At 42.3% G+C, this 12,033-nt stretch overlaps 1 protein-coding gene across 3 annotated transcripts; it reads left to right on the top strand.

Annotated features, from left to right (window-relative positions):
* Positions 1–3,912: 3,912 nt before the first annotated feature.
* LOC110486276 (receptor activity-modifying protein 1) lies at positions 3,913–11,741 on the top strand. Of its 3 annotated transcripts, none has more exons than XM_021557735.3 (6): positions 3,913–4,203; positions 5,033–5,095; positions 5,427–5,477; positions 7,539–7,577; positions 7,850–8,021; positions 8,279–11,741. In XM_021557735.3, the coding sequence occupies exons 1-6, from the start codon at positions 4,134–4,136 to the stop codon at positions 8,526–8,528; spliced, it is 645 nt and encodes a 214-aa protein (XP_021413410.1). In that variant the 5' UTR covers positions 3,913–4,133; the 3' UTR covers positions 8,529–11,741. The 3 variants fall into 3 exon arrangements, with proteins under 3 accessions (XP_021413410.1, XP_090052463.1, XP_021413411.1); XM_090196337.1 differs by having other exon boundaries at positions 4,077–4,203; positions 4,884–5,095; positions 8,279–10,343; XM_021557736.3 differs by lacking the exons at positions 3,913–4,203; positions 5,033–5,095; positions 5,427–5,477 and adding an exon at positions 6,946–7,230 and having other exon boundaries at positions 8,279–10,343.
* The last annotated feature ends 292 nt before the right edge of the window (positions 11,742–12,033 follow it).

Raw genomic sequence — 12,033 nt, 5'->3', positions numbered from 1 at the left:
ATAAAAGAATGATTACGTAATGAAATCCACTTCAAAACACCAGGCCCAACCAGAATAAAATAATGATTACGTAATGAAATCATCTTCAAAACACCAGGCCCAACCAGAATAAAAGAGTGATTAAGTAATGAAATCATCTTCAAAACACCAGGCCCAACCAGAATAAAAGAATGATTACGTAATGAAATCATCTTCAAAACACCAGGCCCAACCAGAATAAAATAATGATTACGTAATGAAATCATCTTCAAAACACCAGGCCCAACCAGAATAAAAGAGTGATTAAGTAATGAAATCATCTTCAAAACACCAGGCCCAACCAGAATAAAAGAATGATTACGTAATAAAATCATCTTCAAAACACCAGGCCCAACCAGAATAAAAGAATGATTACGTAATGAAATCATCTTCAAAACACCAGGCCCAACCAGAATAAAATAATGATTACGTAATGAAATCATCTTCAAAACACCAGGCCCAACCAGAATAAAATAATGATTACGTAATGAAATCATCTTCAAAACACCAGGCCCAACCAGAATAAAAGAGTGATTAAGTAATGAAATCATCTTCAAAACACCAGGCCCAACCAGAATAAAAGAATGATTACGTAATAAAATCCTCTTCAAAACACCAGGCCCAACCAGAATAAAAGAATGATTACGTAATGAAATCATCTTCAAAACACCAGGCCCAACCAGAATAAAAGAGTGATTAAGTAATGAAATCATCTTCAAAACGTATCTAGTTGCTGTCTTCTGACGTCAACCATATGCTCAGTCTTTACTGTGTATCATCGGGCCTTATTGATAATTTATTGATCACTGAGTCACATTTAACACAGTATGGTCGGTCCACCTACAATGGAATCATTTTTGTGTACAATTAGTTCTGGTTCTCACTCATTGTTACTGGCTGTGTATTCCTGGGGCCATTAAGCATCTCAGAGTTGGAGTGCTGACTGGCTTTTTAGATCCTAGAGCAGTACTCTTACTCTGAGATGCTTGATACATACAGCCCCTGATCCGTAATTCTGACACTGCAGGCAGTAAGGCAGTTTCAGTGTGTCACCTACAGTGCTCTTCTACGGTGCGTTTTTCTAAGCCTGCTCTCTCTCTTTCCTGGCACTTCCACAATGGTGCTTGATCTGGGCCGTGGCGAGTTTATACCAGACTGTAAAACAATAGCAAACATGAGAAAGGAGGAAGATATGCTTGAGAGCGAGGCCCTTATCAGTGGAAAGTTCTTAATTGTGCTCTATGTAAACGGTGTGTGTAACTCTTGGCACCTGGAAAGAGGGTTTTATGTGGTCAGATGTGCCAGTGGAGATGGATCAGTTCAGAAGCCTACCGGTGCAGCTGGCGAAATACACTACACAGTTATTAATCATCTCAAATAATTCTCTGATTGAGGTGCTGAGCAAAGCGTTTTTCGACGTTCCTCAAAATGTGCTTGTGTCTTGTAGCCCATTGAACATTGATTTGAGGCTCCAAAATGGAATCGTTTGGTAGAAGCTGATGCGTTAGAGAGAGAAGAAGTGTAGCTGAGTTTATGTTGAAAATTCTACGATGGAACCAACAGTACAGATGACATGTGTTGCATTATCCCTTGCTGGCTCTGTGCAGATTCAGAATAGCTAATGTACTCAAGTCCTTAAACGTTGGAGGTTTATTCAACCAGTTGTATAAAGAAAAACAAATCATTGATCTGTGTTGAAATGTGGAAGTCATTTCGGCCCAGAGTCCCAGCAAGCTCAGTCCCAGCTGAGGCAGACAGTACATCAGTGACGTGGATGGATGCATCATGAATGCGTCATTCTTTGTGTGTACTGGAGGGCCCAGAAGTGTCTCAATGCACTACAGCAGCTCTGTGGATACGCCAATGACAGCCTTGCAGGGGGTGAGACATTCCACGGATTTACTGCTGCGGGGAGAGATTTGTCATCCGCCATTACCTCACACAATAACTACAGAAACACAGAAACATATCTCCCCTCATCACCAGCCGGGACTTCCCCCACACTCCTTGTGCTGACAGTGACAGAAAACCCCAATCATATTTGACCTACAGTATGTACACATCGCTGTTAGTGTTATGTTAATAAACGTTTCCCAACAAACAAAGTGAAGTTGATATAAGTTTCCTTACAGACTTGATTCAGCTCCGTCTGTTTCTCACAGGGAGCTCTAGCCTTGAGACATATCAAAATGGCAACACGTTTTTTTTTATTGACAGTTTGTGTTGTCAAAGAGCACGTTGAAGCTATCCATTTCAGCCTTTGTGATCTCAATCATTGGGAATCAACACTGAGGATACATCTTAAAAATAGTTTCCCACTTCAAGCAAGCTACACTGAGTGTACAAAACATTAGGAACACCTTCCTAATAATGAGTTGCACCCACTTTTGCCCTCAGAACAGCCTCAATTTGTGGATGACATGGACTCTGCAAGTTGTGGAAAGTGTTCCACAGGGATGCTGGCCCATGTTGACTCCAATGCTTTCTACAGTTGTGTCAAGTTGGCTGGATGTTCTTCTTCTGGTGGACCGTTCTTGATGCACACAGGAAACTGTGAAAAACCCAGCAGCGTTGCAGTTCTTGACACTCTCAAACCGGTGCACCTGGCACCTACTACCATACCCCGTTCATCTACACTGATTGAAGTGGATCTAACAGGTGACATCAATAAGAGATCATAGCCTTCACCTGGATTCACCTGGTCAGTCTATGTCATGGAAAGAGTAGGTGTTCTTAATGTTTTGTACACTCAGTGTATATCCAGTCTATTTGAATAGACACTCACACCTTTTTGACAGCTGAAGTCTAGCAGGCTGTATTTTTGTGTTTCAGAGAAAGATATCTGTGTAAAGAATGCAACTCAGAAAAATGTCCCCGGAGCGTACATATCCATTCTGACTGGAATTGGTCAATTGTTGAGCTGACATGATACTACTCTAACCCAATGATTTTAGTTCAATGTCAGTTGAATTTGAGGGACCAGTTTACAACTAAACCTTTTACTTCAGAGGCTGAAATACAATGCATTAAACCACATATAGCAACAAAAAAGTGAGTCTATTTTCTCAAACCATTATTGAAAATGTTTTTACCTGTTTATCTGGTCTGTGGTGATTCAAAATAATCCACTGTTCTGGTCCATTAATTGAAACATGACTGGAACTGGAAAGGAGTCCAGGGGGACTTTATGTCATTAACATACTTTACTCAACCAAAACAAGAAATAGAACTGCCATCTGTCAATAACAAAATCATTTCCATAGTTGACCAATCATCTATATTATAGTCCCCCCCCCCCCCCAACTTCGGATCTGTTGGCGTAACTTCTAAGGTATTGGGTTGACAGTCGTTGGACCAGGGTTTGTGTCCTGGTTGGTGCTATGCCTGAATTCACTGCGCTGGTTCAGCTTAAATAGTTCAGCTGCAATGTGATTTCTAGTTTGCTCAACATTTGGACATATTGTTGTAGCTGAACCAAAATCAATTCTCAAGTTGAATTGTAATGTTCCCTCGACCTAAAATGTCAAGTTGAGTGAACATACAATTCAACTTGAGAATTTATGTTGGTTTAGCTAATATGTAAACATAAAGAAAGTTGCACACTCTAGTTATGCTCCAACTGACATTTCAACGTTGGTTTTACAGGAACACATATTAGTCGGCAAATCAGTTTACTCACAGGATTTGAGAAAGTGAGAAAGGCTACAGAGTCATCAGCTTGTCAGCAGTCTATTTTCAAAACGAAGACCTTTAGTGACTACTGTACAGATAGATGTCTGTTCCTTCCAAACTGAACATCTGATAGAGTGTGAGGAAGAATAGAAGAGAGAGAGAGAGAAACTAGGAAAAAGAGTGTGAGGGAGAGAGGGAGAGAAAGAAAGAAAGAGAGAGACCAATCGAGTGAGAAGGAGAGAGATGAATTGTATTGTAAGTGGTAGTGGGCTACAGTAGCTCTCCCCTTATCTGGGGCTGTCTGCCCTATTGTGGGAACCCGCCCAAGCCGCCCATCCTAGGAAACGAGAGCTTCCTGTTGTTTTATAGAGCTTTCCTGAGAAAGGTTGAGATATGTAATCTGGGTCCACCAGGGAAGAGGAACAGAGCAGTGTCAGGCAGAAATGAAAGCTCCTAATCCGTCTCCCGTGTCTTCTTCTTCTTCTTGCTGCTTTCTGCCTCTTCTTCTCTGGGGTAAGTAGATGATTTACAGAGTACTATATGTATATAAAAAGGGCCAGGGGTATGGAGAAGTATGTTGAATTACTGAGAGAAAAAGTATGTAAAATATTGCCCTAGATTTCAGCTCTTACAGAAAGTGGAATACTTAGAAGTGCACAGTGAAGTAAGGGATTGTAGTAAGAGCTTGGCAGATCTAATATTAGATTTTTTTTTAAAAAGTAGCCTAGACTTAGTGATTTTGATTTGTTAAAAACATTTTCTTGCTCCAATGGTGAAGAAACAGAGGTTAAATATAGATATAATGATATGGATCTGGTGTCTTTCGTGAAGATTTTAAGCAGATTGTTGTTCTAATTTAGAGGATCTGTTTCTACCAACAAATACATCAGAGAATGGAGTTGAGATAATCACGGTCTTCACAGAACACAATGTCACAATAACCGTATAATAAGGAACACCTCAACTTTAGACTCAATTTCCCAGACCAGATCACTCTCCTTCAAAAAAACAAAACAAACCAAGTTATCCAAAGATTACATTAAATAGTTTGTGTTTGAGGAAATGGCTGAACTGTTTCAGACTTTATTCAGAGAACAAAGGGAGGATACACTCCCTGCCACTGACCAGCTCTCTCTTCATTTGTTTCTCCTTCCCACACTCCTCTCTTTCTGTCTGTCCTATATGTTCATCAGTCTTCCGTCAACTCATTTCTGCATTTCTACTTGCTTGTGTTTGTCTTTGTTTATTTCGCTGACTGTGCACGTGTGAGAATGTGAGTGCACACTTTTCTGGAAAGAACTCTCCTGGTGACATTGGCCCTGTTTCGTGTCTGTCCCTGTAGCACTGAGCTCTACAGCAGCTGGTCTGATAGGACATTACGAGGCGCCACAAGCTACCACACCAGGTAACTAACTGACTGTTGTCCTCTTCTTGTGGTCTCTACATCAACTAACACAACTCATCAATGTCAACTAGTGTTAAAGACCAAGGGAACAACAACAAATGTTTTTTGTTAGTCTGTCTTCACTTTGATGGGGGTCCCATTGGGGTCCCGTGTGGCTCAGTTTGTAGAGCACGGCGCTTACAACGACAGGGTTGTGGGTTTGATTCCCACTGGGGGCCTGTACAAAAAAGTATGCACTCACTACTGCAAGTTGCTCTGGATAAGATGTAAATGTAATGATAACTACAATTATATCAATACTTTGATTAAACAGTATGTTATTCTCAATTAGGTTTCACATCACGGCATGACTCAACAAGAACTGCAAACGACCAATACCATGGTAAGTTACCAGATTCAACTTTTTAGGCAACATTTTAATACCTATTTCACAATATTGGTATTACACAACATAATGATCATAGATGGATTATGTTTGAAATGTTTGTAAAGGTGAAACCCCCCATTCATGTTCTAAACAATCATTACCGCAGAGGTTTGTCCTTCGTCATCGCTATCGCGCAACACTTTGATGTGAAATTATATTTGAATCCATTGGGGACTCTGTTGGACAAGCACTGTAAACACATGGGTTCAGAACAAAACTGTCCAACCTCTTAAAAAAAAAAAAAAGACAACCGAGATGCAGCTCTCTGCCAAGAGTCCTAGGCTTCTAGCATAACGTGAGGCCAAGACAAACCTGTGGGGAGGTCTCCACCAGTGGTGAATCAGCAGCAGCTGACACAAGGCCTATAATTGTCTGGGGTCAAAGATTAAATGAAACCTTGTTACAGGCAGCCCCCCAACTGGGCTGCACTTCCTGTATTTGTTCACCATTCACCCCATGTGACGGGTGTGTTCAACACATGAACTCTAGAGTTGTGAAACAACTGGAACTTTGGAGCTGCTAGCTCCCCTTCACTGTTCCTCACCCTACGATTTCCCTTTTCTCTCTCTCCGCTCCCCTCCAACTCACCCAACTCTGAGCTCCTCCTCTGCTGAAAAGACACATTTCCTGATGTCATTACTAAATCAAAACCGTTGCTCAGCAAACAGATGTGTTCAGGGGCCCAACCACACTGCGTAGCATAGATTGTCCTGAGAATACATCCTCTAAATCTTTTTAAAGTCACTTTAAATGTTATTATTTCATCCCAGTAATCGACAAAGACTTGTTCTTTTGAAAAACGTCCTTTTTTGATAAGGAGCTTGAGGTACGAATAATCGTTTTAGTGGTCTAATGCGTTGTCTTTGAAGAGCAGTATGAAACGGAGACCGTAGTCTGCTGAGGTAACAGTCATGCAGCTCCACGTGGCTCAAGGTACTACATAAAGATCCAGGAGAAGTCCACCCATATTCCCAGCCTTATCCTATTGTGTGAACGCTGAAAGTCCCATTGAGTTGGAGCTTTGCATTACTTGCCTCTGGCTGTTGGGCAGATAGAGAGTAGGTCGTTGCAAACAGCTGGCTGACTCTAATAACGTCTTCCAGATATGAATCCACAGCCGTCTGCACAGCACACCGTGCGTAGTCATGATTACATCCACCCTAAACGCCCTGGTCCTAAATGTTTACTTATGTTTTCCGATTTGGCAGAGGCAGCCCTCAAGGCAAATAAATCACAAGCTGCACAAGTCAGCCAGGCCTTTGACTGTGAGAAATGGAGACTAAAATGTTTGAGAGTTCAAGAGTAAAAGGTTTTCAGATGTGAGTCCAGCCCAACTTGGGTGTGCTCCCTTTAATTTGAGAGAGAGAGGACAATGTTTTGAGCCTCCACCCCTTTAAAAGGCAAGACAATCCTAAAGAAATGCACTGGAGAGGGGAAGAGCTTGCTGCCAAGGCGCAGGGCAGACAGACAGATCCTTGAGGAACATCGCGGGTAACACCGATCTGACATCTGGTAGCCGAGGGTAATGCTGCGTCTAGCTGCTTCCACCCATGTCTAGTTTCCTGTTATGCCCTGCAGGGCTCGGTGTTAGAAGTTCAGGCTCAGTCTAGATGGTCGTCAGTCAGTGGGGGAAACTCTCTTATGTTCACTTTCTCTGACATGAAGGGAGCACTTGTTTTCTTTGGGATGCTCCTCTCTGTTCTCTCTGGTGAGTGTGTGGGCTCGGCCCGGGCGGCAGCGAATGCACGTCCCGCGTTGCTGGACAGTCAGACTGAGTTGCTGACACGATGTGTGGCAGTAAAGATAACATTTATTGCATGCTTTGTTTTGATTGGGATCTTAAATGTTGCATTGATCATTTGAAAAAGATTTTTAAAAGATTTCAAAAAAGATGTTGAATGACACAGCTGTTCAGTCTGTCTGTTTGAGAGGCTGTTTTTAACAGACATTTCTGTTGTGACTACAACCATTGGCCAGTCAAATGAATACAAATGTATTGTCATTTTTTCTTCTCAGACGTTAGCCCCGAAGATAGAGGATTCTCCAGTGGATTAGGTGGGCCATTATTACTTTTCTGACTCTACATGTAGGCTAGCTAGTAATGTTGAATCAGAGGTGACACTGCTGCTTCTGCTTGCTGTTAAATCAACATAAGGTTAGACTGGGACTTGTTAGTAATAATGTGTAACCATGAATCTTCTAGACATCCTTCTAATCCTACATTTTATGGATTCGTTTTAGATGATGGAATCATTTCAAAGAACTGATTTTTTAACGTCACAATATTCTCTCTCTCTCTCTCTCTCTCTCTCTCTCTTACTGTACAGGTTGTGGGAATAAGTATGTTAACTGTGAACAATACTGTGAAGTTTGTGAGTATTTTCCCCCAAGGACGGAGTGCTACGTGACCTTATTTGAGGAAACCTGCTACAGTAATTTTGTAGGTGCCATGGAGTCATTAAACAACACAGACTGGTGCAACTGGAACAATGTGAAGAGGTAGGCCTAGATGCTTATTTTAATCCACGTATTATTCTGTTTACTTTGTTTCTGATCCAACTTATCATGCCACTGGTCTTGCATTGTCACTTAGTTCAAACAGTAGTTTTGAGAAACCCAACACATAGTCAAGTGAAATCAGAGTTAACTCACTCATTAATGGTCCATCCATACCATGAAACTCTTAATAATGTCTTTCAGACACATAACGTTGCCCTCTCTTGAACTAATAGTACCCCTCCTATCCCTCCCTGTAGGATGTATAACGCCTTCACCATGTGCACAGAGGAGATAGCAGAGTGTCTGCTGATCCCCTGGCCCAACAGGATGGTGGAGAATGTGTTTGTAAACATCCACTCCAGGTTCTTCCGGGACTGCCCCAACGAGGCACTGAGCGACCCCCCGCCCAGCATCGTGTTTGCCTTGGTAATGACCCCCATCTGCCTCATCCCCATCATGGTGGTCCTGGTGGTGCTCAAGACCAAGAACGGAGATGGCAGCTCCTGATAGGACGTCCTGGATCAGTCCTCATCCACCCTGCCTCACCTCCATGTTCAGACTCACTCTCGACATCCCCCGAGGATTCAAGACTGGGGCCATTGACACAACTATTTTACAGAGAACTGCTTATCGTCTTCCACCCACTGATGGCTTAGCTCTGTGGAGTCCTATCAAAACAATCTCAAAGCCCAAACACTTTACACGTGACCTTTTTGGATGCACCGATACAGAATGAGTAGTACCACATCGGCATTGGCATCGTCCAAGGACACAGGGGTTCAAGAAAGGGTCCATCGGTGTTGTGTAGAGTGTCAGGTCAGCATCCTCTGGGTTGCTTCTTGAAAACTCATCTTCTCCACATTCCTCGATGCTCCTCTAACGAAAGGTGGCGACAGCCATGTAAACGTTTCGACTCCCTACACGCCCTAGGAAAGTATTTAAGATAGTAGGGTTCATGGACTCATGTCCTTCTTGACAATCCATTCCATGACCATCTCCATCCTGTCCCAGATGTGAACCCTGACAGTGACTATGCTAAAATGGTTACATGTTTTACAATATTTTAATTGTTTATATATATACAGTGGGGCAAAAAAGTATTTAGTCAGCCACCAATTGTGCAAGTTCTCCCACTTGAAAAGATGAGAGAGACCTGTAATTTTCATCATAGGTACACTTCAACTATGACAGACAAAATGAGAAGAAAAAAAATCCAGAAAATCACACTGTAGGATTTTTTATGATTTTATTTGCAAATTATGGTGGAAAATAAGTATTTGGTCACCTACAAACAAGCAAGATTTCTGGCTCTCACAGACCTGTAACTTCTTCTTTGAGAGGCTCCTCTGTCCTCCACTCGTTACCTGTATTAATGGCACCTGTTTGAACTTGTTATCAGTACAAAAGACACCTGTCCACAACCTCAAACAGTCACACTCCAAACTCCACTATGGCCAAGACCAAAGAGCTGTCAAAGGACACCAGAAACAAAATTGTAGACCTGCACCAGGCTGGGAAGACTGAATCTGCAATAGGTAAGCAGCTTGGTTTGAAGAAATCAACTGTGGGAGCAATTATTAGGAAATGGAAGACATACAAGACCACTGATAATCTCCCTCGATCTGGGGCTCCACGCAAGATCTCAACCCGGGGGGTCAAAATGATCACAAGAACGGTGAGCAAAAATCCCAGAACCGCACGGGGGGGACCTAGTGAATGACCTGCAGAGAGCTGGGACCAAAGTAACAAAGCCTACCATCAGTAACACACTACGCCGCCAGGGACTCAAATCCTGCAGTGTCAGATGTGTCCCCCAGTACATGTCCAGGCCCGTCTGAAGTTTGCTAGAGAGCATTTGGATGATCCAGAAGAAGATTGGGAGAATGTCATATGGTCAGATGAAACCAAAATATAACTTTTTGGTAAAAACTCAACTCGTCGTGTTTGGAGGACAAAGAATGCTGAGTTGCATCCAAAGAACACCATACCTACTGTGAAGCATGGGGGTGGAAACATCATGCTTTGGGGCTGTTTTTCTGCAAAGGGACCAGGACGACTGATCCGTGTAAAGGAAAGAATGAATGGGGCCATGTATCGTGAGATTTTGAGTGAAAACCTCCTTCCATCAGCAAGGGCATAGAAGATGAAACGTGGCTGGGTCTTTCAGCATGACAATGATCCCAAACACACCACCCGGGCAATGAAGGAGTGGCTTCGTAAGAAGCATTTCAAGGTCCTGGAGAGATAATGAGATAAACTTTTGTTATTGACCAAATATTTATTTTCCACCATAATTTGCAAATAAATTCATAAAAAATCCTACAATGTGATTTTCTGGAATTTTTCCCTCTAATTTTGTCTGTCATAGTTGAAGTGTACCTATGATGAAAAATGACAGGCCTCTCTCGTCTTTTTAAGCAGGAGAACTTGCACAATTGGTGGCTGACAAAATACTTTTTTGCCCCACTGTATATATGTATATGTGTGTGTATTTGAAGAATGGCAAAAGTCAGGATATTCTTCAGCATTTGTGAAATTATTGTGGTTAGGGGAGGATGACAGAAGCTGTAAAGCTTGTTAAGATGATGGAAAAGCGATTTTGTTAGTGGATTTCCTACCCTCTGGCTGGGAAAACGTGAGTCTCGCATTGCTGGACATTCCAATTGAGTTGATAACCAATGACAAAGGCTTTCAGTTTGAGGAATTCCCACTCTCCATATACTGTACACTCAGAAAAAAAGGTGCTAACTAGAACCTAAAAGGGTTCTTTCGGCTGTCCTCGTAGAACCCATTGAAGAATCCTTTTGGGTTCCAGGTAGAAACCTTTTAATAGAACCCCTTTGGGTTCAAAGTAGAACCCTTTCCAGAGGGCTCTACATGGAACCCAAAAAGGGCTCTCCTATGGGGACAGCCAAAGAGTGTCGTTATCCGTATAGGATCTCCATTATGTTTATTTCTGTATGTAACTACAGAACGAAATGTGATGTACCCTCTCACCTGGTTGCTTCCCTGTCCTTGAATGGGTTTTGTGTATATTAGAATTGTATGATGCTTCTGGAGAGTCCTCTTTTCCCCCCGAGTGTAGGGTTTAGAATGTATGCAGTATGGGGCCATGATGAAGGGTTTTGACCAAGTATTAGTCTGTGAGGAAGGTAGGGGTCAGGAACTAGGCACAATATGTGAGTAGCCTACGCGCAACATGTAGTCTATGAGATCTGTTTCCAGGAATTGTCTATTTCCCAGCATTAAGGGCCCAGCGCCTCAACCTCTCTCTCTCTCTCTCTCTCTCTCTCTCCCCCTCTTGAAAATGACGGTCCCCACTGTCGCCCATGATGAGCCAGTCGACGCTTGCCTGAGAGATGAATCAAGCACTAGATCAAAAGACTACAAATGTTTGGTCTCCCCCCCCCCCCCCCCCCCCCCCCGGCTCAGTATAGCAATGAGCACTGACTGAAGACAGAAGGAAAAACAAATGTCTATCTTTCCCCTTTTATTATGCTGTCGTGAATGACACTGGAAGCACTGAATTGCATTCAGTTTCAGAAACAAAGAAATATGTCGGCTTATGTATTGTATTTCTGCTCTTACTCTGGTCATAAGACGTACTGGACTTTGTACTGTCTGTGAGAGGGGTGTGGGTCTTAGTCAAAGCATAGCCTCTTCCCTCACACAATGTACTGTATATAATTATATTTTGCAATTAAATATGTTAAAGCCAAATTAATCGCTTGACTTTGTTTTGTAGGCTACGGAAAGGGATTGCAGAAATAGATATTGTATTTTTGTAAAGTTCGCAGAAGGTCCAAAGTGAATATCCCAACTGGATCTAATTGGTTTAAACCCCATGCCTTAATGGAATGCACAGCTGATAATGCAATGGATGATTCATCAAGTTTTTACTTGTTCAGACCCAGTGCAGAGATGGGTGTTATTGTGAATTCCAAATAGACCCTTTGCCCCTTCACCCTATAGGGCACCCTTGTAGATACAAAAATAATAAATAAAAAAGTAT

The sequence above is a fragment of the Oncorhynchus mykiss genome, chromosome 13, assembly GCF_057628025.1.
Source record: "Oncorhynchus mykiss isolate SJ-2025 chromosome 13, ASM5762802v1, whole genome shotgun sequence".
In the NCBI taxonomy this organism is placed as follows: domain Eukaryota; kingdom Metazoa; phylum Chordata; class Actinopteri; order Salmoniformes; family Salmonidae; genus Oncorhynchus; species Oncorhynchus mykiss.
This window is presented reverse-complemented; position numbering and strand designations above follow the sequence as displayed.

Coding starts and splice junctions, on each gene's coding strand:
- LOC110486276 (XM_021557735.3), top strand. CDS start 4,134: ATGAAAGCTCCTAATCCGTCTCCCGTGTCTTCTTCTTCTTCTTGCTGC. Junction 7,578..7,849: donor AGGATTCTCCAGTGGATTAG/GTGGGCCATTAT, acceptor CTTACTGTACAG/GTTGTGGGAATAAGTATGTT. Junction 8,022..8,278: donor AACTGGAACAATGTGAAGAG/GTAGGCCTAGAT, acceptor CCCTCCCTGTAG/GATGTATAACGCCTTCACCA.